This window comes from Harmonia axyridis, chromosome 6 (assembly GCF_914767665.1).
Source record: "Harmonia axyridis chromosome 6, icHarAxyr1.1, whole genome shotgun sequence".
In the NCBI taxonomy this organism is placed as follows: Eukaryota; Metazoa; Arthropoda; class Insecta; order Coleoptera; family Coccinellidae; genus Harmonia; species Harmonia axyridis.
Genome location: NC_059506.1, coordinates 6,242,756 through 6,269,498, shown reverse-complemented (window position 1 = coordinate 6,269,498; position 26,743 = coordinate 6,242,756). Strand labels below are relative to the sequence as shown.

Genomic DNA, 26,743 nt, shown 5'->3' with positions numbered 1-26,743 from the left:
AAGTGGCAATGCAAAAAGATAGAGAATTTTCGAAGGATTACAGCGATGATATTTTTTCTTCAACTTCATATAAAACATTTTCGAGTAAAATTCATTTTTCTACTCAACGGTAGCTATTACGCCCCCAAGCGGTAGAGGTATGAACTTCAAAATAATTTCCAGTGTGTTCTCTTGTACACTTTAGTGTTAAATTTTTTACCGCAAGTCTCTACGATGAGTGGATCTTGAAATCACGGGCGTAGCCAGGGGGGGGGGGGGTTTGGGGGTTCAAACCCCCCCCGAAATGTTAAAGATGTCAAAAAAACTTTTTTTTTTCCAAATCTCGAAAATATATTATCACTCTCAGTTCAATTAATTTGTAATGTAAAAATTGAATTAAATAACCTCTACGTAATCCAGTCAATTTGTGCTCACATGTGCCCCTCAAAGGAAAGTTATGGGTTAGTATGATTTTTTCGATCGTATGTAACGGGTGTTTTTTTTCGAGGTATATAACTTTAAGTTGGCATTACTGTTCAAGATGGCGACCGATTTAACAGCTGTCAAGTGATTTATTCTCAGTTCGGTTTGGCAATTCATCATGAATAGACTGACGCCTGAACAACGCTCGAAAATAGTGCAATTTCATTTCGAAAATAATGGTTCTGTGCGGAATATGTATCGCGCACTACTTCCATTAGCGATGAAGCGCACTTCTGGTTGAATGGCTACGTCAACAAACAAAACTGCCGCATTTGGAGTGAAGCTAATCCTCAAGTGTATGTCGAAACAGCGTTACATCCAGAAAAACTGACTGTTTGGTGCGCTTTATGGGCTGGTGGAATCATTGGTCCGTACTTCTTCAAAAACGATGATAGCCAGAACGTTACAGCGCAACATGTCATACAGCTCGTGCCACAATCGATTTATTGGAAGACACGTTTGGTGACTGCCTAATTTCACGTTTTGGACCAATTGGCCTCCAAGATCTTGTGATTTAACACCGCTAGACTACTTTCTGTGGGGCTATGTAAAGTCATATGTCTATGCGGATAAGCCACAAACCCTTGACCATTTGGAAGACAACATTCGCCGTGTTATTGCCGATATACGGCCACAAATGTTGGAAAAGTCATCGAAAATTGGACGTCCAGATTGGACTACATTCGAGCCAGCCGTGGCGGTCATATGCCAGAAATCATATTTAAAATGTAATTCCACAAGATTATCTTGCGGATAAATAAAATTCATTTCAGTCGAATAATCCATCGTTGTTTTATTGCAATTTAAAGTTCTATAGCTCTAAAAAAAACACCCTTTATTTTTTTGGGTTCTGAATCCGAATCTGAGATTTAGCACCAACATTCTGTGACGGAACATTAAAATAAAATACAAAAAAAATCTAATCTTCTGACTTTTTCTTCCATAAAGTTTTTTGTCCGAAAAACCTGGCTCAAACGATAGTTCAAAATTGGCGTATTATATCTATCTCTGCTGAAACTCAGTTGATGGGGTAGTTTTAATTTCTTCGATTTATTATCTCTGTTTCTGGGGAATTCAAATCTGAAGTTTGCCACCAAAATTTCATGATAAAACATTGAAAAAACTGCAAAAAAGGTGATAACTATCATTTTTTTACCGGTTTTTTGCATATAAACTTTCTACTCATAAATTTGAATTTGAGTACTCTGTTGTATAAATACTACGACGGTATTTTTTTCCTAAATATATTTATAGGAATCGATGTAAAGAAATAAACTAAATTTCAAAAAGTGATTTTGAAAATGCTTTTTTTCTCAAAACATACTTGAAAAATAAAACTAGTGAAAATAGACTGAATGGGTTGGCTCTTTTAAAGTTGATATATTTAAAAAAAAAAATAATATGTAAAACCCCCCCGAAACTGAAACCTGGCTACGCCCGTGCTTGAAATATAGCCGCTTACCTCGCTTATTTGCCCACCCCGTACAGTTGTTATAAATGTAGCTGTTTGAAATAAATTACTATTATTATTATTATAATCTTTTATGGCCAACAGAACACATACACAATAATTCATAACATAATATAAGTGAATAACCTCAACTTATTATATGAAATCGGTATATTCTATTTCGGTTCGTCAATTTCGTCTTCGTCTTCCTCTTCTTCCTCCTCTTCATCTTCGTCTCCTTCATACTGCGTCATTCCGAAAAATTCTTCACCTTCCTCCTCACCTGGACCCCAGTCATCTATATCTTCGGATAGTTCTTCATCGTCAATGGGCTGGAAGTCGACTAACTTCACCACAGAATCCAACCATACTGCCAGTTTATCACAAATTTCGATGATAGTGGTGGGAAATGCTCTTCTTGTACTCCTTGTCAAACGCTGTCGAATTTTTCCAGTTCTGCGCATGAAATTGATCAGTATAGACGATATGAATAACTGCTTGAAGCTGAGGTCAAGTAATGGCTCTTCTATAAAATAATTCACTATCATATTCGCCATATTCGTTACTTCACATCTAGTCCACATCACGTCGCAAATATCCCGTTTTCTTCTTCTTCTTTTCAATGACATTTTAAGATGTCTTTTTCTTCTATCGAATTTTTTGAAGTAATACCTCACGTCTTTTATGGTAATATTATTTTCTGCATGTAGAAGATCGTGTAATCTCTGGATGAATTCTGAAGGGAGGAAACACTGATGTTCTTGCCAGGTCCCTAGTACGTGGTGCTTTCTGGGAATAGACAATTTGATGATCCGCGGTGAACATCGATCCACGAAGCATTTGTATTTTCTTCCTCTTCTTCTTCTTCTCGTCCTTCTCACTGGTTTATTGAAGCAACGTATGTTGGGCACTGCGAGAACATCCATGTATTCCTTCTGATTTAGAACGCTCCTACCCAGTAGATCCACTTGTCCTAGAATATTAAAAAAAGATAGCTTCTCTTGAGAAAGGATTTATTAAACCAAGTAGATTGATAAACCAACTATTTGACTATTTGGTTGTGTGTGTGTAGCATAAGTTGTAGTTGTGCTGTACATGCTTTGAAATAAAGACTGTTATCTATCTATCTACCTATTTATTTGAGGCAAGGGCGGTCCTAGCCTTAAATTTTGGGTAGTCACCGTTATGGGCTTCAAGTTTTTTGTTGGGACCATTTCGTACATTTTCTGCTTGAAATTCATTTTAAGTGTTAGCAGAAATCTTTTGGTAGATTTTGGTATTTTCGGAAATCTATTTTTTCGAGTATCAGCATTCAGCTTCAGCGACGGAGAAACGAAGGTAGATAGATGTTTGGTAATTGGGATATCTAGAGGTTTTGCGTGATTCCAGAAGAATTTACGAAAACATAATAAAACTTCTTTGATGCCTGTTGGCTGAGAATAACTACAAAGGGTGATGGAATCTACGAAGGGCACCTCATTGATAACATATGGTGTATTGTATCCTATTACGTGAAAAAAATTTAACTGGAATTTCACTGACAAATTAAAGTGGCCGAATATTTCAGATTTTTAAATATTCTTTCAGTGGAAAGATAGATATCGTTTCCATTCGAAGATTTGTGTGAAAAACTCTTTTAAAAAAATATTTCATCATACAGGCACAATATATATTATACTATTGAATGATACACTTAATAAACAATTAAATACGTGTAAGAATTAAAAAAAATTGAAAATATTCTAAAATATAAATGTATAAGTGAAAATTGCTATCACGCTCCTCTATATAATCATTCAAGAAAGTCTAAATTCAAGACGGCGAGGTGTTTTTGCCAACTCGTCCAACACTTCAGCAGCATTGATATCTAGCTCTCTGTGAGTATTGAGCATAGCAAGTCCGTTCAACCTTTGCTGGCCAGTTGCGCAAAGTAGTCTACAACCTTAAATATGTTTTCAATCTTCTAAGAGATGAGAAGGACCTTTCACTGGTTGATGTCGATACAGGAAGAGTGGTAAGAATTTTCAGGAGGGTGTTGATAGTGGGGAAAACATCCTGATGGCAGGCAGTGTAATAATTGATTGCCTTCCTTGAGCTAATTTTCAAATCTTTCACCCTCTCGTACCACATATGGAGTTCCCCAATGGCAGCGATGTCACCAATTTGAGTATCTTCCTGATAGAAATTCAGGAGCTTTTTAAAACTTTCTTCCTGTGTTCTGGTGACTTCAGCATTACTGGCAGAAGTCGGTATAAGACACTCAAAACTTTTCAGTACGTCTTGATGTTTCAGAAAGCGACTATTTAATTCACTTAAAAAGTGATCTAAAAATGGCAAAAATAGGGATAAAGTATGATTGAGGATTGTCGGTTTCAATGTTGCACCTAAGAGTTTGTCGTCCAGTTCTTCTTGGGGCTTTTATTGAGGTACTGAGTAATTCAGCCATAGTCTCTGATGCGTTAAATATGGTTGCGAATTCTTCTTCAGCATTGGTTCTGATTTTTTTTATCGTCCCTTTTAGATTAGTCACCATGTTCATAGCATTTAAAAGATCGATATGTTCATGCTGCAAAAATCGAGCAAGGGGTAAACTTAAAGAAAATACTCTAGCCATCACTTGCAAACTGATTATAAAGGATGAACTCTGAAGTGCACATAAAAGCTGCGATGCCATCGACGCTAATTATACATCCTTCCACTGTGAAACTTCTTCATGAGCCTCCTGGACAGCAGGTAACATTCCTTGAAGTAGTAATATTGAATCATGGCGCTCAACCGACCTAGTTGGACAGAGTTGTTTTAGACGAGTAGATTTGGCTTCAGGGAACAGTTTATCAATTGCTCTTGTAATAACCTCCATTCTTTTTGGGGTGTTAAAAAACACACATAGTTTTGTTGCAGTCCCACAGCAATTTCCGATCTCAGAAATTGAACATGATGCAGTTATAGCAAGGTTTAAGCTATGTGATACACAATGGACATATATTGCAGTCGGATGCTCTTCCATTACATATGCCTGTGCTCCGTTGAATTTTCCACACATTGCAGCGGCCCCATCATATCCTTGCCCCCTCAAATACTTTGTATCAATTCCAAACTCGCGTAATGATTTCAAAATGACTGTCGCAAGGTTTTTACCAGTTAAATCAGAAGCAGGTACAAACTGAAGGAAATCTTCTTTAATATCATTGTTGTATAGGTATCTAACGCCGATTGATGCTTGTTCTTGTGTTGAGATGTCTGTCGTTTCATCTGCAAGAACAGTAAAACATTTCGCGGAATTGACCATCTCAACCAATTTCTCCAACATTATATCGTTAATAGCCAAAATAATTTCATTTTGTGTTTTTGGTGAGAGGTAAAGTGCATTTTTCGATCCTATTTCTAAATGGTACTGAAAAGAGAGGGAATTTTGGTATCTTGCTTAAATAGCTGATGAATGAGAAAATTGCTTACACTTCAAATTAGCATTTTTTCATGTAGTACAATTAAAAAATATTTTTCTTCTCACAATGATACTCCTTTAATTCCACAATAACAACTTTGAAAAAGCAAAATCTTCCAAGTTATTTTTTTATTGTTCTGCCAAAAAAATTTTTTCCTTCTGATCAATGGGGGGGGGTTCTGTCCCCAATAACCCCCCACTCGTTACGCCCATGAATGGGAGCATATGTTAAACTGTTGAATTTTATCGAAGAAATATTCACAAAAATATTAAAAAAAAAACATTGAAAATATTGGTTATCATGAATAGAATTCATTAATTCTAATTCAGATAATTGAAAAATTTTTGAAGAATTTCCGAGATACGTATTCTTAAGATATATACATAGGCGTAAAACTTCGCTTCCGCCGTTTTTTTACCGCATTTCGAGGATTTATTGTAAAAACTGGTTATACATTTATGATTCAAAGTATTGTCCATCGGTGACCACTACTTTCTCCCATCTTTTTTAATTCTTGATAAGACCGGAAGTGCTGGTCAGCCAGGCCGTGTGTCATTGATCGAAACAAGTGATAGTTCGAGGGAGCAACGTCTGGAGAATACGGAGGGTGGGGTAGGACTTCCCATTTCAACATTCCCAAGCATGTCTTGACCACTTTCGCAACATGGGGCCGAGCATTGTCATGCTGTAAAATCACTTTATCATGTCTCTCGTTGTATTGCGGCCGTTTGTCTTTCAATGCTCAGCTCAAACGCATTCATTGCGTTCGAAAAAGATCGCATGTGATTGTGTCAGTCGGTTTTAACAACTCATAATACACTTCGCCGAGTTTTTCCAACCAAGACCAAATAATGAGCAGGACCTTCGATTCGGTTTGGCCGTCGACGTAGAAGCATGACCGGGATATCCCAATGATTTTTTGCGCTTGGGATTATCGTAATGAACCCATTTTCGTCTCCAGTCACAATGCGATGCAGAAAACCCTTCCGTCTTTGCCTTACAAGCAGCTGTTCATAAGTAAACAAAATCCGTACAACATATCTCGGCTTCAACTCGTACGGAAACCAATTTACTTCTTTCTGAATCATTCCCATGACTATGAGGCGTTTAGAAATGGCTTGTTGCGTCACTCCCGATGATCCAGCCAATTCTTGTTGCGTTTGACACGAGTCTTGATCAATTAATGCCTCCAATTTTGCATCTTCGAGAACTCTCTCTCTTCCACCGCCATGCTGGTCTTCGACGTCAAAATCACCGTTCTTGAAACGTTGAAACCATTCTCGGCACGTTCTTTCACTAATAGCGGCTTCATCATAGGTATTTGGGAACATTCGATGAGCCTCAGCCGCAGATTTCTTCATATTAAAGCAGACAATCAAACCCTCCCGCAAATTACGAGAATTTGGCTCGTAAGCTGACATGTTTAATCGAGAATAACTTTATGAAGCAGACTAATATTTCGATGGCGTTATGTTTACGAATACCTAAACTTATTGTATGACATCTATGATCTATTTATTTCGACTACCACTCACCGCTGCAGCCATCTGTATACCGCAAAACGGCGGCAAAGTTGTTTTTTATTTATTATTTCAGCTTCAATTTCTAAAAGTATCTTGTATCTAGTACTTAGAACATTCATGCTTAAGGTCTAATCATGTAATCGAATAGAGGTTTCTCAATATTGAGAATCTGTATTTTTTTATATTTTTCATTGAAAAAACTACTACTTGACTTGATTTCAAGTAAAGTATTTTGAATATCAAGTCAAGCCATGAATCTCTACTCTTGAGAAAGGAAAAGTTGACTCACCTGCATGAAGATTTTTTGTGTTAACGCATATTTCCTTTTTGGCGCATCTTTTCTTCACTCTAGATGGTTGTTCTTCAGGAGGTGGATAAATACAAGTTTTCTTCACTACTTTATCAATGGTACACTGATGTATACTGAGTGGTGAACAGGCAAGTTGTAAAGGAATATCGTTCTTCTTGGCGTTTTGGTTTCTATACATTATTCCCCATGTAAGTTCATCTTGAATGGTTGTGGTAACTCTTTGGGTTGATGATTTTGAAGATGAAGGGCTCGCGTTCATCTTTAATACCAAAATTTAGGGTTTTTAGTACAAAAGGACTGATTTGTCAACCTTGAAAAGGCTTATGTCAAGAATTAGCGCATAGAAAATTATAGAATTATCTCCATGAAGTACTGTGGAATTGCAACATGAAATAAAATATACAGTGTGGTCCAACGACAACCTAACACCTCTATTTTCCGGCTTTCAAATGAAAATGTGGAAAATCGCTTGGACCCGTCAATTTTTGATTCGAGAGCTTTTCCGCTCTTCGAATTCTCGTAACTGCAACCCCCTATCGGGGGTGAGTACAGTGCATCCCATTTTGGGTGAGACAGCCAGGTTTCTCGCTTGTTATTTAAGATAGAGCCTTGGGGTTTTCACGTTCCTGTCCTACTTTTTCGTGAAACTCAAGTTGGTCTAATCAGATTTTGCATAACTGTTTCCGTTCAAGAGATACAGGGTGATTTTGGAAATTGATACTTTTCGGACCCCTTCTTTTTATCCGAAGTTATTAGAAATAATGCTGAGGTAAAAACTACTTCTGAATCAGAATTCTGCGTAGAATCCAGTGGCTTACTCATTTTTTTTTTCGGGGTATGGTTTAGAAGATTCAACACAAACTTATGTTTTTTTAAATGGAACACCATGTGTATCATTACTTCGTTGAATTCGTTATTTTTTTCCTTTCAAAATGATATATGACACTATGTAGGTAGGATGTTCAGAAATGTTAAAAAAACACTAAAACATCAAATAATGATGATTTTTTGTTAATGAGCAATGGATTTCCCATAGAAAAGAAGAATCAATAATAATAACAATAATTTATAGCGATGACAGCTAGATCAGATTGGTTTTTTCCCTCCAATGCCTACTTGATACAACAATGCTCCCAAATGCGTAGTAGCCATAATAACAACAAGGATGTAAGGATGTTTGTGTCATCAATGACCTACTATTTTTAAAAATCGAAAGTAATAATCCTCTTATTGAAACATAGAAAATTCATGGCCCATTTACAAAAAAATCATCATTATTTGACGTTTTAGTGTTTTTTTAACATTTCTGAACATCCTACCTACATAGTATCATATATCATTTTGAAGGGAAGAAAATAACGAATTCAACGAAGTAATGATATATAGGGTGTTCTTTTAAAAAAAATATAGGTTTGTGTTGAATCTTCAAAACCTTACCCCGAAAAAAAATATTGAGTACGCCACTGGATTCTACGCAGAATTCTGATTCAGACGTAGTTTTCAGCTCAGCATTATTTCTTATAATTTCGGAGATAAAGAAGGGGTCCGAAAAGTATCAATTTCCAAAATCACCCTGTATCCCTTAAACGGAAACTGTTGTGCAAAATCTGATTAGACCAACTTGAGTTTCACGAAAAAGTAGGACAGGAACGTGAAAACCGCAAGGCTCAATCTTAAATAACAAGCGAGAAACCTGGCTGTCTCACCCAAAATGGGATGCAGTGTACAACCCCTGGATTTGGAATAGGGATGAGGGGTGTTGCGATACCTCATTTTAAAGATTTTATCGAGTACTATCTGATCCTGATTACGCTCGAAATTTCCATCGATAACGAAATGACAGGTAAAATAGTGGAAGAGTATGTACTTAGGTACTACTGAATACCTTTGAAATGTGGTCGGAATTCAATTTCAATTTTATTCATCATTATGAGGCAAAAATTCTTACAAATTTCATTTCTTGTTATTACAAAAAAAAAATTATAGAAATTCAATAATCGAATAATATTCTCGAGATAAATTCTACATTGCCTCTTCCACTATTTTCGCTGTTATTTCATTATGGATATTTTGATATAATTTAATAATAAATTATTATGGAGGGTACATTAAATTCCTTTTTTTTTCCGATTGACAGCATGTATTGATTTTGCAGACACATATCAATCAGCAAAGTATTACTTACTGCCTAGGCAGCGAAGTTATTATTCTCAATGCGAATATATAAGGTGTGTGAATAAGACTTATTCAGAATAAGTCTTTCCCGTTTTTTGTAAGAGATGGCGCCACCAATACTGTGCGAGTATTTAATGGTTACATATGTCATAATCAAAGCTTATTCATCTGTCAACAATTCCACACTAACACATTAGTTGAAATTTTTTCGCATCATAAATTTTTGAAATCGTGAAAATGTCGAAATTTGAGCCGAGTCGACGTCATTTGCGGGAAGTTTCACTTTATTGGTTCAATTTGAAGAAATCTGCTGCCGAGGCGCATCGGTTGCTTCAGGAAGCTTATGGAGAAGGTTGTGTCGATGATTCAAGTGTTCGCGGATGGTTTCGACGCTTCAAAAGTGGCGATTTCGACGTGGAAGACAAGGAGCGTTCCGGGCGGCCGCAAATCTGTGAAGATCAAGAATTGGCGACTTTGCTTGATGAAGATTCGTGTCAAACGCAAGAAGAACTTGCTGTAGCATTGGGAGTTGACCGAACAACCATTTCCAAGCGTTTGAAAGCCATGGGAATGATCCAAAAGCAAGGAAATTGGGTGCCGTACGAACTGAAGCTGAGAGACGTCGAACGGCGTTTTTTCACTTGCGAACAGCTGCTTCAGCGACATAAAAGAAAGGGTTTTCTGCATCGTATCGTGACTGGCGATGAAAAGTGGATCCGTTACGATAATCAGAAGCGAAGAAAATCATGGGGACTACCCGGCCATGCATCATCATCGACGGCCAAGCCAAATATTCATGGCGCCAAGCTCATGCTCTGTATATGGTGGGACCAGCTAGGTGTGGTTTACTATGAGCTTCTGAAACCGAATGAAAGGATCACAGGCGAGGTCTATCGACGACAATTGATGCGTTTGAGCCGCGCACTGCGAGAAAAACGGCCACAATACTCCGACAGGCACGACAAAGTTATTTTGCAACATGACAATGCTCGCCCACATGTTGCACAGCCGGTGAAAACATACTTAGAAACGCTCAAATGGGAAGTCCTACCCCACCCGCCGTATAGTCCAGACATTGCTCCGTCTGATTACCATCTCTTCAGATTGATGACGCATGGCCTGGCTGACCAGCACTTCCATTCCTACGAGGAAGCCAAAAAATGGGTGGATGACTGGATAGAGGCCAAACCGGTCGAATTTTTTCGCAACGGGATTCGTATGTTGCCAGAAAGATGGGGAAAAGTTGTAGCTAGCGATGGCCAATACTTTCAATAATTCATTTGTAAACATTTTTTCACAATAAAGGCTCAAAATTTGAAAAAAAACGGGAAAGACTTATTCACACACCTTAGCATTCGACATTTTCTGACAATCAATATTTTTTGCCACCTTCCTTATTTCTGGAGGAGTAAATACTTTTAAGTCACTATTACTGTCCATAATATAAATATATCCGATATTTTTCCAAAAACCTGTCAAAGTTGTCAAACTATAATTATCATGGACATATACAGGATGTCCCGGGAAGAATGCGACAAACGGATACCGCCAATTAAGGACATCATGGAGGACTCGTATCAAGAGGTTTCAATCGCCTGAGTGCCTTCGTTTGGGATATACAGGGTGATGACCTTCTCATGAATGAAATTTTACAGATCAATAACTCCTTAACTATTCGACCGAATAATTTCAAATTTTGAAGTTTAGTCACCCTTTACTATCGCCTTCCTTCAATATTTCTGAAATCTAGTAAATCAGATAGGAAAATTTCAGACTTTTCCTATTTTCGTGAATATTGGATCACCCTGTACGTGAACATTATGATTTTTTTTCGTTTTCGTAACCAAAAAGAATTAATTGATAATAAATATTCTAAATCTCTGTTTGGCACGATCATACAGGGTGATCAGTAAACCTTCCCTTAAGAGTGAATTTTTTTTAGTTCGATAACTGTCCAATTAATCCACCGAGTAATTTCAATTTTTGAAGTTTTGTCACCCTTTACTGCCTTCCTTAACAATTTCTGAAATCGAATAAATCAGATCCGGACCAGGAAAATTTAAGACTTTCTATTTTCATGAATATTGGATCTCCCTGTACGTGAACAATAGGATTTTTCTCGTTTTCGTAATCACGAAAAATTAATTCATCATAAAAATTCTAAATCTCTTGCTTGGCACCGTCATACAAGGTGATCAATAAAAATTCTCTTATGAATGAAATTTCATAGTTCAATAAATCTTGAACTTGTCGGAAAAATGATTTCGAATTCTGCAGTTCGCTATTCAATACTAATGGAATAAATAATTCCCGTTATTTTCACGAATGTGCGCAGGATAATCCAAAATCAGTGATACATATAAAGTCCCAAGTTAGATTTTCGATAAGTGTTTAGTGCGGTATCTCCAACAATCGTTTCATTTGCCCTAATATTTTTGAAAATTGGTAGACAGGAGAATTTATGAAAATTTTCAGATAGATAATTTTCTTTGTTAAAAAACATTCCAATAAAAACGTTGTAGTTGCAACATTATAGATCTAATGCGCACTTACAAAAAAAAGTGCGTGAACATTTGACTGAGTCTATTGAAACAAATGTATTGGCAGAGGTGGAAATGTGACTTGGCCTCCTCGATCCCTTTATTTGACACCCTTGGATTATTCATTATGAGGAGGTCTACAGACTAACAGTAGGGAGGATTTGCTACAAAGAATTATTGATGTTTGAGATACCGAATCTTCTTCTTCTTGCAGTGCATCTCCTATCGGAGGTTAGCTATCATCACAGCAATCCGGACCCTGTTGACTGCAGCCCTGAACAATTGAACACTAACGAACGAAGTCCTAAACCGGATGCAGAAGGACTGCGAAATAGTTAACACCATTAAAAAGCGAAAACTTCTGTACCTGGTCCATATAATGAGAGGCAGAAAGTACACACTTCTCCAACTGATAGTCCAGGGAAAAATCAGTGGACGAAGGAACATTGGTAGAGATACCGAATACGATAGCGAAATCTGTGATAACTATGTCAACGTGCTCAGAAATTTGTTGAAATGGAGGAATACTATTTTGAGCAATATCTGCTGAACTGAAAATATTTTATTTATTTGGTTTTTGGTTCATTGTTTTCAAGTTCGAATATTTTCAATTTATTTGCTGTTTTTGTTCTATTCTTACCCAGTTTGTTGATTGAAAGTTTTCTTAAATAATTTGAGCAAAATTAATGGGAAGGCATTCGTAAAGAGTGAAAAAACTGTGATTCTCGAAATAATTTTACCGATAAATTCAAAGATTTCTTGAACTATGAAATTTCTTTCATGAGAGAATGTTGATTAATCACCCTGTATGACGGTGGCAATCACAGATTTAGAACTTTCATTATGAATTATATCTTTGTGATTACGGAAACAAGAAAAAATCATAATATCAACTCACAGGGTGATTCAATATTCACTAAATAGAAGAGTCTAAAATTTTCCTGGTCCGGATCTGATTTATTCAATTTCAGAAATATTGAAGGAAGGGTTTGTAAAGGGTGACAAAACTCCAAAAATTGAAATTATTCGGTGGATTAATTGAAGAGTTATTGAACTAAAAAAAATTCACACTTAAGGGAATGTTTATTGATCACCCTGTATGACCGTGCCAAACAGAGATTTAGAATTTTTATTATGAATTATTCCTTTGTAGTTACGATAACGGAAAAAAATCATAATGTTCACGTACAGGGTGATACAATATTTCCGAAAATAAGAAAAGTCTGAAATTTTCCTAGTCCTGATCTGATTTACTAGATTTCAGAAATATTGAAGGAAGGCGATAGTAAAGGGTGACAAAACTTCAAAATTTGAAATTATTCGGTCGATTAGTTAAAGAGTTATTGAACTGTGAAATTTCACTCATGAGATGAACATCACACTGTTTATCCCAAACCAAGGCACTCAGGTGATTGAAACTTCTTGATACGAGTCCTCCATGACGACCTTCATTCATGGTATCCGTTTGTCGCATTCTTCCCGGGACACCCTGTATACATTTATACATACAGGGTGTTCTGATTTGTTTCCGACAAACTGAAACGGTTGATAGATCACATCATTTTAAGCAAAAAAGTTCCTATGAACATGGGTCCGGAAATGCTTCGTTTCCGATATACAGGGTGTTTAAGTTGAAAAAATAATTCGCGTTTTCTTAAATATCTTTCGACTGATTCCAAATAATTGCATGAAAGTTGGTACATAGGGTTTTTTTGAGGTGAGAAATTCAAATTTGTGGTCGATTTGGTTGTATTTTCTAGAGGGCGCCACTGGCAATCATTTCGTCCCCTTTAAACCGTAGCAACTTTTCTGTGCTACCCTGTACGTCATTCTGGACTAAAAAAATCGATTCCCCTGACTTTTCTAGTTAAAAAAGGTATAACTCATTTAAGTTGCTAGGGGCAACCGTTTCAGAGAAAAACGCATTTAAAGCCAAATCCATATTTTTGTAATCACTAAAACATGTAGAAACAAATTTGTAATAATTTTAAATTAAATATTTTTTAGAAGTAACAATTTAGAACAAAATAAAATAACATAATAATTTTTAAAGAAGGTGTTCGAAATGTCCACCGTTCTGTTGAATGCACAAATGACATCTTCGAATGATTGATTGTTTTACATTCAACAATTGTTGCGGCAATAGATTTAAAATGGCTATACACAATGACAGATTTAAAGTGTGTTAGGTTCAGATGTCATTAATTATAATTATAGTTAACTAAGTTAATAGCTTATCAACAAATACAGGAAAATGGTATTGGTTACCAAAGGCCCGAACGAAGCATACAAAGAAGAAATCATCTACAGAGAAATAGGATTTTACAGACCTTCGAAGAAAATAAAAACTCAGTATTCGTAAAGCATCCCAACAACGCAATATTTCAGGAAACAGAATATTCAGAACACTTAAAAACAACAATTACATAGCATACCACTTCTACTTATTAGTGGGCAATAGAAAATCCGCATGCATTTCGCCTTAGAAATTTTCAAAATGAATTTAAATTTAATATTTGAATAGTAATAATTTCATGAAAGGATTTCGAAGCAGTAAAAACATATCAAAGAAAACGCGAATTATTTTTTCAACTTTAACACCCTGTATCTCGGAAACGAAGCATTTCCGGACCCATGTTCATAGGAACTTTTTTGCTTAAAATGATGTGATCTATCACCCATTTCAGTTTGTCGGAAACAAATCAGAACACCCTGTATATCTACTACAGCAAAGTAGATTGACTGCCTTGGCTGAATTCCTAGCCTCGCTACGCTCGGCTATGGACTATCAGCCGCGGCAGTCAATCTTTTACTTTGCTGCCTAGTAAAACAAATAACAATTGCATTTGGTCCAAGTCATGGATATAATGAATATTTTTCATGTTTGGGTTTTGACCTTCTATTAACTATTACTCCTAATTGACAACTCTCCTTCTTTCAACAATTTTACTTTCCTAACATACCTGCATATCACTTCACACATGAAGTAATTGCCTTCTTATCACTTACTCCAAAGCTATCAATATTTCAATTTTGAAACTCTCTATTCAGTATACCAAACGAAAGTTGATTATGACAAAGGACGATATAACTTACGTTGTATTTTTTTATTCATTAGTAGTGGCTTCGATTATTGATAGATTTTTTGTGATAGATAGGCACAAAGGACATTATGGAGCCGGAGTTGGGATGACGGCTTTATTATTCTTGTGTGGCTCTGAAATATTGTACCCTTTAGTGAATGTAGGAATAAACACAATCATCATATTATGTTTCAGCCGAAAAAGGTGAGTTCTTTATCAGAACACTGCATTGGAGAGTTTATTTATGTTATGTGTTACGGATCAATCCAAATTACATTCAAAAGTTATTCTAGTGGACTGTATTATTTATGTAATTGTTAATTGGATTGCTCCGCCACACAAGTTTGTGAATTATCCGATATAAAAGAAATGAAATTCGCTTAATTTCTGAGATTTGAGAGGAAATACCACCCGGAACAGTCAGCAATAAGAAGGAAAATTCTAACAGGAAAGGGACTCACCTGGTCTCCGTTGATTCTCTGACTTTCCACCTTGAAAACTTAAACTAAACAATCTTCTTCACTTAACTATGATGCGTCCTCTCACGAAGCTGTTAACGAACTTAAAAACTAATTGAGTCATTGTGTGAAACTGCGATTTTTTCCTTATTCAGGATTAGCGAAAAACCATTGAATATTACAGTGCGTAACGTCCGTTGTGGATGCGGAAAACCAAGTGTGCTAAAATTGTGGAGGGGATGGGAAAGTCAGGATCTGAGAAAGGATTTCAATATGGAGATAATTCCTCTCAAATCCTCGTACTCCGTCAATTCAAAAACATCTCGCGAAAATTCGATTCAATATCGAACATTATGTATTGTGAAAAAATTGAATGGCCTTTTTTTAGTTGAGAGATATTTTGAATATTTACACTTTTTGGTATAGGGAACCTATTGAGGTTCTGTTGTCAGTAGAGTTAATATCTATATTCTTTGATTAGAATAGAGATAAATGAATCTTATATTGAAAAAGCTGCAAGCCAATTATTCAATTTATTATTACAATATTAAATAGATTTCTAGTTTCGATTCCAGATTGATGTCTGATATAAGTTCTGATTTTCATTTCTATGAGACTAGAAATCAAAATAGTATTTTGGTGTATACCTAAAAATAAAACTGTAAAGTATGACACGTCCCCAAGGCTGGTAGGTATCAGCTACCAAATAGATATGTTTGAACTGAAATTTGTAACTAAGCTCAATTGATATCTCCTATACATCATTCTGTTAGGTAATGTCTTGAAGGATGATTAAGGTTGTAGGTACTGTTTTCTGTTGTTATTGAATTAACTGAACTATTTCATTGAACAGGTAGGTATACCAATCAAAGAATAATGATCATAGAAAACTGGAAATAATTATATTCTTAATCTTTCATTCGATTTCTTTTTTGTTACAGATGGTCTGGGATTTTATCTTTCATCTTCACTTCTGCTTATCTATTTTACTTTAGATATTACTGTTTCGCCTCATCTCTCACAAACATGTTCATGATGAGTACCACATTGAAAATGATGAGTGTTGCAATTGATCACGCCAAAGTGAATGAATTTCCGAAACATAATGATGATACCGAATTTCAGCTTACTAATGAAATAACTTTTGAACACTTAATTTTTTATGCTCTACACTACATAGGCTTAGTAGGGGGTAAGTTGACTTTATGTGAAAATATTTAATTCTTTGAATTTATATAGACTGATCGTTGATATATTGTTTTTTGTCGAATCGTTCAACTGAATTCTATTAACTTTGGATAATGAAACACTGGATAATTCTTAAATAATATATTGATATTTGGCTGTAAAAGCTATATGTTCATTACGTAACAGCTACAAGCGTACTGATTAATGATTATGGTACACCAATTTTCTCGGGATGTTTAACGTCGCTTCGGATTTTGCATACGTGGTCAAAGTGCAATCTGAATTGGAGGCACCAATTGATCAAAACGCGTGTCAAAAAGAATTGGCAGGATCATTGAAAGTGACGCAACAGGCTATTTGAAAACGCCTGAAAGTCATGGGAATGATTCAGAAACAAGTAAATTGGGTGCCGTACGAGATGAACCCCTTTTGTTTGCTATAGTGAACAGCTGCTTGCAAGGCGAAGACGGAAGGGATTTCTGCATTGCTTTGGCTGCGTTCAGCGGACACAACAGTTGTAAAACAGTTGAAGAATGTTTGCTGAACGAATCTGATCAGTGAGCGCATACTCAACATGTTTAGTGAGCGGACGCCATTTTTTTGAGAGGCTTTGAATTACGCTCACTAAGTTCAACACGTTGTGAGAACTGTCAAAACAGAGGTTTTAGAGGTTAGGTATTTGCTAACCGTTCAGAAAACCGCTCTCTGATCACTCTAGGATTTGTGAGAGCTCAGTGATCAGATTTGCAACTGCTCTTTCCGCTGAACGCAGCCATTGTGACTGAAGACGAAAAATGGGTTCATTACGATAATCCAAGCGCGAAAAATTATGGGAATATCCCAGCCATGCTTCCACGTCGACGGCTAAACCGAATATTCACGGTTCCAAGGTCATGATCAGTATTTGGTGGGGCCAGCTCGGGGTAGTGTGTTATGAATTGTTAATTCAAACCGACAGAAACCATTACAGGCGATCGTCATCGAAGCAATTAATGTGTTTGAGCCGAGCATTGAAAGACAAACGGCCGCAATAAAACGACAGACATGATAAAGTGATTTTACAGCATGACAGTACTCGGCCCCATGTTGCGAAAGTGGTGAAGACATACTTGGAAACGTTGAAATGGGAAGTACTACCCCACCCGCCGTTTTTTCCAGACGAATTATCACTTGTTTAGATCAATGGCACAGGGCTGACCAGCACTTCCGGTTTTATGAAGAAGTAAAAAATTGGATCGATTCGTGGATCTCTTCAAAAGATTACCAGGTTTTTCAACGCGGGATTCGTACGCTGCCCGAAACATGGGAGAAAGTAGTGGCCAGCGATGGACAATACTTTGAATCACAAATGTATAACCAGTTTTTCACAATAAAGCCTCGAATTTCGGAAAAAACGGCAGGTGCACAGTTGTATGCTTATGAATTACAAAACATTGTAGTGAGTTTTTAAATCTTATTTACCGCTTTTCACCATAACAGGAAACTATTAAAAAGGGTTTTCCAATATAAGATACAAACGTTTCGTTTTCGAGATACAGGGGCAGAATTTCAAGCTTGATCAACAAATTCAAAGTACCTACCGAATGAGATTTAATTAGGTCATAAACAACAAGAAGGAATACCGAAAAATTTAATTCCCATGAAATAGGCCAAGGAGCCGCTAAATATCCAGATTGACGCAAGAAGACACGTGCACTCAACAGGGCTTGTCGGCATTTCATTTGCAGACATAAACATACAATCGATAAATGCCATCGTGAAATAGGAATATACATACTTCTTTCTGTTTTCCTGAGTAAATGAATCCACAACCCATGTCAAACCCAGCCTAAATACCGTTTACTAAAAGTGCCAACGTCAGTTAGATATTCGAAATTATTAGCTGAAAACCTCTACTGCAATCATAAGGAAACTGTCTAGACCACGGATGAAAAATCCGAATTTTTCCAACTGAGTTGAATTCAAAAATTTGTACCATTTTGATTATCCTTCATGATGCATATTCTACATTAATGTTTTAGTTCCCTTTTACACCTATAAAACTTATAGCGATTATATCAACCTACCTTTCAAACATCATTCTTCGGATTGGCAATACAAAAGTTGGATCTGTGTGATAGATTCTTTTATCGTTATCCTTGGAAGACAATTACTGAACTACTTTTGGCCATTCTCGGTGAGCTATGAACTTGAGACAATTAAATTTTTATTATTTCAGAATTTACTTACCTACTTCATCTTGAGACTTTGATTAAAATTAAAAATATCGAAATATTATAATTTTATTCAATTTAATATTGTAATGTTATAATTTCTCTGTCTTTCACAGTATTTTTTGACTGACGAATTCCTGGAGAAAAGGAGCATTTTCTACAGAATATGGATAATTTATCCTTTAGGATTCGATTTTGTATTGAGGATATACAATGCTTTTATAATGGCAAATATTCCTTGCTATATAAGTGGTCTTGGAGCTTATCCTGATTTCACTAAACCAGAATGTGGTCATGGTCCAACTATAAACATTGAAAAAATGAAGATGTTGTAAGTATTCATTCAAACATGTTTTGCAATGGGAAGTGTTTCCGATGTGTAAAAGTTCTCCTAGAAAATCCTTATTGAATATACATATACCGGTTCGAATAATATACATATACCATTCGAAAAGATATTCAACGTTTCTCCATAGAATACTCGAATAATCGAGTGAATCAGAGCTACATTCAAAATCTGCTGCCTGCGTAATACGATATCGAATAAAGGATCTAATTTATTTCAATGGCAAAGTGGGGATGGTCCCAGTTGCGGACTGCGCTATATATTAATTAGTCGCTCTCCAACCATGGAATGGGTTACGGCAATTTCGAATTCGAATTATTTCCTCTATGAAAATGGGTATTTAGATTCCCTTTCGCCATCACTGATTTGAAAATAAAGTAAATTCTAAGAAAATAAAATATAATGGAAAACAAATTCTAAAAATTCAAATTCATTTATTGTTACCTTTGAAGGTAGGCCCATACCTTTAAGTTCCGCTATTTCTAAATGGTACTTCGGTTAATCATTTGAATGGACAGCAAATTAAAACATTGTGTAATAGGCTAGCCAAGTTTTTTACCAAATTCAATGTGCTATCACCGAGTCAACATGGTTTTCTAAAGAATAGAAATACTGAAACAGCTTTGTTTGAACTGATCAACGATGTCACTATTTCCCTTGAGCAAGATTCCATTAGGCCTGTTTCTTGACCTTTCCAAGGCCTTTGACTGTGTGAGTCATCAGAGGTTACTGAAAATACTTGAAGATTGTGGAATTCGAGACAACCAACTGAAACTTATGGTAAGCTTCCTATCCTCTCGAACCCAGAGAGTTGTTGTGCAGATCGATGGTCGAAGTTTTCATTCGGACCTATCTTGCTTGGCGTGCTCCAGGGGAGTATTGCAGGACCACTACTCTTTTTGGTCTACATCAATTTCTTGCCGGGGGCGTATCAAGGTGTGGCTGGTACTACGGGATCTGTTAACAGTTTCCCAAGATTAGAGAACTCCCAGATATCTTTAAGAAAGTTTGCTGATGATATTAACTATCTGATAAAATCTCATCTTATCTCAGCATCTATGAATGAGGCAGCTAATCTGCTCAGCATTGTCAGGGGATGGTTGTGTGCTCATAATCTGGTTCTGAACATTAATAAAACACAATGTTTATTTTTCCATAGCGACAAATCTAGGCTGACTTATCCCAAGTCAATAGTAATTTCTGATGGTCAAATCGAGGTTCACGATCAGGTTCGATTCCTGGGAATCATTCTCGACAGTCATCTGAAATGGGGACCTCACACAGATAAGCTTAGTCAGAGACTTAACTTTGCATGCTATACTCTCTTCATGCTCAGAAGTAAACTCGATTTAAGATGTCTGAAATTGGTATATTATGCTAATTTCCATTCTCTTCTCTCCTATGGTATAATTTTCTGGGGTAGTTCATCATTTATGAATGAAATTTTTATTGTTCAGAAGAGGGCTCTGAGAACAATGTTATTCCTAGGATATAGAGATTCTTGTAGAAGCTTGTTTAGATCAAATAATGTTTTATAATTTATTAATTTTTAAATTAATTGTTTTTTTCCTTAAGCATTCTCATTATTTTGATAAATTTAGGAATGTTAATAAAACAAGAAAAATAGAAGCATTTCATGTACCTTTTCGTGTAACAACTTTGAGAGAAAAATCTGTGGAATGTATGGCAGTAAATCTTTTTAATGTCCTTCCTCCCTCTTTCAGGGACATTTCTTGTATTAGAAAATTTAAGAAAACACTAAATGCTTTCATAGTAAATTGTGAACCCTATAATCTTGCTGAGTTCAGGGAGTACTGTAAACACAGACCTGTACTCAAATAATGTATTTTGTTATTTGTATTGACCTGTTCCTCTTTCATTGTAATTGTTTGGAATCAATAAAGCATCTATCTATCTATCAAAGGTAGGCCGATATCTTCAAGTTCCGCTATTTCTAAATGGTACTTTGGTGGTCAATCAATTGAAGGGACAACAAATTAATTTATTATTGCCTTTAAAGGTAGGCCGATACCTCCAAGCTCCACTTTTTTTTAAATTATTGCAAAACCCGTAAAGTGTCTTTACGAACATGCATTAATTGAATTCCCATCACCACCATTATCTACCGAAATACAGTCTGTAAAAATCATCGAAATTTTTTTTGGCTCCCTTATATTTTTGAATCGGCCTCCATTGGAGTTACGCCATTTTGGCATGGCGTTCTCAGTTAATTTCGAAGGCGCCTTCTCTCAAGTGCGATGTTTCATCCTGATGGAATCATCACTAAGGCATTCACTGTTCCCTGCCTTATACACCTTTCATCTCCATATAGGATCTATATCCCGAGAGGTTCCGATCTTCGGAGAAACTCCTAGTCCAAGACACCATCTCTCGGAAAAGGAAAGATTCACTTAACATTCCTTTGCCATTTTATCGATGACTCCCCAGAGGAGTCGAGGTACGAATGTAAAGGGTGTTTTTTTTAGAGCTATAGAACTTTAAATTGCAATAAAACAACGATGGATTATTCGATTGACATGAATTTTATTTATCCGCAAGATAATCTTGTGGCATTACATTTTAAATATGATTTCTGGCATATTTCCGCCACGGCTGGCTCGGATGTAGTCCAATCTGGACGTCCAATTTTCGATGACTTTTTCCAACATTTGTGGCCGTATATCGGCAATAACACGGCGAATGTTGTCTTCCAAATGGTCAAGGGTTTGTGGCTTATCCGCATAGACCAATGACTTAACATTGCCCTACAGATCTTGGAGCCCAATTCACAGGTCCAAAACGAGAAATTAGGCGGTCACCAAACGTGTCTTTCAATAAATCGATTGTGGCACGAGCTGTGTGACATGTTGCGCCGTCTTGTTGGAACCACAGCTCCTGGACATCATGGTTGTTCAATTCAGGAATGAAAAAGTTAGTAATCATGGCTCTATACCGATCACCATTGACTGTAAAGTTACGGCCATCATCGTTTTTGAAGAAGTACGGACCAATGATTCCACCAACCCATAAAGCGCACCAAACAGTCAGTTTTTCTGGATGTAACGGTGTTTCGACATGAGAATTAGCTTCACTCCAAATGCGGCAGTTTTGTTTGTTGACGTAGCCATTCAACTAGAAGTGCGCTTCATCGCTAAACAAAATAAAATGGACGTAGTGCGCGATACGTATTCCGCACAGAACCATTATTTTCGAAATAAAATTGCACTATTTGCAAGCGTTGTTCAGGCGTGAGTCTATTCATGATGAATTGCCAAACCAAACTGAGAATAAATCACTTGACAGCTGTTAAATCGGTCGCCATCTTGAATAGTAATGCCAACTTAAAGTTATATACCTCGAAAAAAACACCCGTTATATGTATATCAGGAGAGAGAGAACGCAATAGTGATAGTAATTGTAAAGTACCAAATTAGGTACATAAATTTGCCAAAATAATAATACCTTCTCTCTAGAAGAGGCACGAAACATTAATGATTAATTGATTTTGTTCAAGGTCGAAGGAAAATTTACACGATGTCACATTTTCATACAAAACCATTGAAAATGCAAAGATAAAAAAAGTATACTTTTTAATGCAGTTCAAGAAATCGATCAAATATTGGAATCGAACAATACAGTTCTGGTTATATAAATATGTATTTAAAATGGTTCCGTATAATGCATTGAAGAAGCCAGCAACGATGTTATTTTCAAGTTACTGGCATGGACTCCAATTAAGTAATTTGTTATCGCTGTTTTTCGTATCTTTGATAATTTATATCGAGGAACGATGGGAAAACATTTTGAAAGGAAAGGTTAGTTGAATAAGCTAGAACTTCTGTTACTGAATAGAATATTTTTTTATTTCTTCCATATATCGAAAGGATTCAATTAGTTGCAGATTGTTGATTTGGTGGTATTTTCAATAATAAAGGGTTTTCTAATAAGAGGTTTCATTTTTGATATAAAAACGAGTACCTAGACTTCAAGTAGGATCAATAGTTCATCGACTTTTCCTTTAATAGCACAATGCCCCGGTCCCCAGAGTTACTTTATTGCCTCTGGCCAGTTGCATTATGGTATTACGGCACTCCTATGTCAGAAGAAACTCCTGGCTATATGATTTCAGGAACCCCCAAAATGGCCTGATTGTCCGTAGTGATGTATATTTGGCGAGTCTGTCTCGAGCCAATATTTAGGTGCGCCCTCTCCCGGGGGTATTGTGTTTCGTCCCGAGATCGCTGGTGGACTCTTCAGTTAGGCTATCCAGCGATCTCTGCCTAAGACACACCTTCCCACACCATCGGGTGAGAAGTGAATCGGTTGCTTTGCGTCGACCCCTTTAAATACGCCGGGGCCGATGTTGTGTGGCGCATTACGACCATGGCGCCATCTCTGAGCAAACCGAGTCACTACACACCCCCTCACCAGTAACGAAGACCCTCCTGAGGAGGAGGTACGCAGGTGGTCCCAGGGGGGAGAGAGCGCTTGCGTGCTGTGATGACGGAAACACGAGGCTCGGCGTGCCATCGGCTCTAGTGTCCGATGGACACCCCAGTAGCCGTAACGTTGAGCGGGGCAGTGAGTCGCCTCTGCGCTCCAACGCCGCAGCTTTCCGCCATCACGTCGGGGTCACCAATTTGGCGCTGAGGATGGCCTCGATGCTGGTGGTCTCGTTCACCAGTTGTACGGGAGGTCGGATTGCTTCTATGATGTGGTCTGCATGGACAGCTAACTCTTGGAGGCTGCTGTCTTGCACAATGGCCAACGACACCTGGACACTTCTGGGTAGACGGTTCATCCAGAGGGATTTCATGAGGCTGTCCGGAACGGCTGGATCAGCAAGGTTCTGTAAATGACGAAGAAACTGTGAGGGCTTACGGTCTCCCATTTCTTCTCGCTCCAGAAGGCGTCGGGTCTTCTCCTCTTGTGTGGCACTTAAACGTCGAATTAGCTCCGTCTTCAATTTGTGGAAGGCCTCGTCGGTAGGTGGATTCAATATAATGTCCTTCACCTCCGTTGCGTACTTAGCTGGTAGGGCACCCACAATATATCCAAACTTAGTCCGGTCCTGTGTCACCCCCGCGCTGTGGAAACTTCCTTCAGCCATAGCGAACCATAACTCAGGATCGGTGACGACAAATTCTGGCATCCGTACGGCGACTCTTGATACCTCGGTTTCTTGTGGCATTTTTCTTCGGGATTCGCTTCTTCTTCAAATCACGTCGGGGTCACCAATTTGGCGAGTCTGTCTCGAGCCAATATTTAGGTGCGCTCTCTCCCGGGGGTATTGTGTTTCGTCCCGAGATCGCTGGTGGACTCTTCAGTTAGGCTATCCAGCGATCTCTGCCTAAGACACACCTTCCCACACCATCGGGTGAGAAGTGAATCGGTTGCTTTGCGTCGACCCCTTTAAATACGCCGGGGCCGATGTTGTGTGGCGCATTACGACCATGGCGCCATCTCTGAGCAAACCGAGTCACTACATATATATGCGCCCCTTTGGGGTTTCTTTTGAGCGCTCCTATAGACAGCTAGTGTCTCGGTTTGCAAGGTATAGGGGTCACTTCCCACGGATCTAGGATTCAATTAGTAGCAGATTGTTGATTTGGTGGTATTTTCAATAATAAAGGGTTTTTTAATAAGAGGTTTCATTTTTGATATTATATAAAAACGAGTACCTAGACTTCAATCAAGTAGGATCAATAGATGTTAGTTTTACGGTTAACGGTATGCCATTAATGACGGAAAACGATATCAGCCAAATGGCCGCCATGGCTACGGTTGCAGCATCATATCATTTTCAGGAAATTTTTCATTGCCGATTCGCACATTCGCGGCTGTATGTCCTCGATAACTTTACGAATTCCATCTTTGAGATCTTGAATCGATTGTGGAGCATTGGCATATCCATTATCTGCACGTGGACCCAAAGAAAAAAGTCTGAAGGTGTTAAATCACAAGATCTCAGTGGCCAATTGTGATTATCTCTTGTATAATTGCGATTGTTTCGTTCAAGGGCGTAGATATTTTTTTTTTCTTGGTGGGGGGGGGGGGGGGGGGTTAATCGACAACATTTTTATACTGGTTGTTCCTCAATTAGAGTTACGGAGGAAAATAGAGATTCCTTGGATAATTTTAAGAATAAAAAGACACATGAATATGAACCAGCAAACGCTTTGTTTTCGAGATACAGGGTGTTTCCAGTGTGTCGTACTTTTCAGTGATGCTTTATATCAGTTTATCAAATCTTTATTAATCTCCGCTACAGCGTGGGAATATAAGTCCCAAAACTTAAAATTGATTCATTTATTACAGCTCACTAGCTGGATCTTTAAATCTTTTGGATTTTCCTGAGAGCTTTTTGAAATTTTTTCTCGAAATCGATAGTAGATACGACAACATTGAGGAGGAATGAGTAGTAAAACATTGGCAGATCACGAGTATGTCACGTGTTGTAAACCCCTCTTAATGTTGCAAAAACGGATCAACGATGGGAGAAATTGACTTAAAAAACTTCAGCGCCTTGAACCTTCTCATTGATATGAACGAGTACTCGAAGATTTTATTTTTTGTTAATGAGTATAAATAAGATAACCAGTATAATTTTGTTATCTTCTCTTAATTTATATATTTTTTAATTTGTTGATTTTTTACTCGATTTCTCGCGAGTTGCGACCCTCCTATAGAAGCTTCGCGACCCCAGGGGGTCACAACCCCAGGTTGAAGAACACTGTACTAGAAATCAACAAACCTGTACTTTAGTTTTACGAACTGTTGTTGCAAAATTTTACATTTTTCGTGATAGCGTAATTTTTTTCTTAATGAAACCTCTTATTGGAAAACTCGGTATATTATCTATTCTAGGGCGAGTTCTAGGTTCTATTTATTGGAAAAAGAAATATTTTGATTGTTCTAAAAATAAATTAGAGATAAATTCAAGTTTCAATTCATATTGAAATGAAAATAAATCAATATTCCAACATTCTCAATTTCGGTTCACTATTATCAATATAATATCTTTGAAATATATTTTAATATTTAGAGAAAAAAATATTAACCTCCCATGAAATTTTCTGAATTTTAATCTCTCTTGAAGAATGTATAGCCCCAGCTTTGAACCTTGCCACTTTATTTATTTTTGTTATTGAATTATTTGAAATTTCTTTAAAGATCGAAGAAGGAATAAACAAAAATATTTGCAATTTCCAAAAATTCAAGGAAGCATTATGGTTTATGACAAAAAATAATTATCATATCCAATAGTCAAATTATAACTATTTTTCCAGAAATTCTCATCATTCCACAAGTGCATTCGGACCGTTTTGAAAATACACATACTCTACAATCTCATTACTATTTTCATTAGCCAAGAATGGAATGTAATAGTCAGATACCAGTCATCAGTATATTGGAACTATATTGTGATCTTATCCCTGCTCCTTTTGTCTTCATTTTTTGTAAGACCTTAGGAAATTGATTGTGCATTTCATGTGAGTTAATCTTAAACAATTGTATTCTAGGAAATATATTTATATGAATAACTTTA

The 26,743-nt window shown here is 37.0% G+C and overlaps 2 protein-coding genes across 3 annotated transcripts; one reads left to right on the top strand and one right to left on the bottom strand.

Moving 5' to 3' along the window:
- Positions 1-1,988: 1,988 nt before the first annotated feature.
- On the bottom strand, positions 1,989-15,636 carry LOC123682668. 2 transcript variants are annotated; one of them, XM_045621416.1, is made up of 3 exons: positions 15,451-15,636; positions 7,171-7,450; positions 1,989-2,885 (listed from the first exon to the last, which is right to left on the bottom strand). In XM_045621416.1, exons 2-3 carry the CDS (start codon positions 7,448-7,450, stop codon positions 2,089-2,091), a joined length of 1,077 nt encoding a protein of 358 aa, XP_045477372.1. In that variant the 5' UTR covers positions 15,451-15,636; the 3' UTR covers positions 1,989-2,088. The 2 variants fall into 2 exon arrangements, with proteins under 2 accessions (XP_045477372.1, XP_045477371.1); XM_045621415.1 differs by lacking the exon at positions 15,451-15,636 and having other exon boundaries at positions 7,171-7,534.
- LOC123682667 (lysophospholipid acyltransferase 7-like) lies at positions 14,863-26,743 on the top strand. The gene is made up of 6 exons (XM_045621414.1): positions 14,863-15,193; positions 16,389-16,639; positions 18,657-18,811; positions 18,965-19,179; positions 22,709-23,009; positions 26,484-26,743. The coding sequence occupies exons 1-6, from the start codon at positions 14,979-14,981 to the stop codon at positions 26,664-26,666; spliced, it is 1,320 nt and encodes a 439-aa protein (XP_045477370.1). The 5' UTR covers positions 14,863-14,978; the 3' UTR covers positions 26,667-26,743.

What these genes read in the sequence shown, in the direction of transcription:
- LOC123682668 (XM_045621416.1), bottom strand. Translation starts at nt 7,450, where the DNA reads ATGAACGCGAGCCCTTCATCTTCAAAATCATCAACCCAAAGAGTTACC. An exon ending in CACAAAAAATCTTCATGCAG is followed by an intron (nt 2,886 to 7,170) that starts GTGAGTCAACTT and finishes TTAATATTCTAG; the next exon opens with GACAAGTGGATCTACTGGGT.
- LOC123682667 (XM_045621414.1), top strand. Translation starts at nt 14,979, where the DNA reads ATGACAAAGGACGATATAACTTACGTTGTATTTTTTTATTCATTAGTA. An exon ending in CTACATAGGCTTAGTAGGGG is followed by an intron (nt 16,640 to 18,656) that starts GTAAGTTGACTT and finishes TTAATGTTTTAG; the next exon opens with TTCCCTTTTACACCTATAAA. An exon ending in ATTGAAAAAATGAAGATGTT is followed by an intron (nt 19,180 to 22,708) that starts GTAAGTATTCAT and finishes ATTTTGTTCAAG; the next exon opens with GTCGAAGGAAAATTTACACG.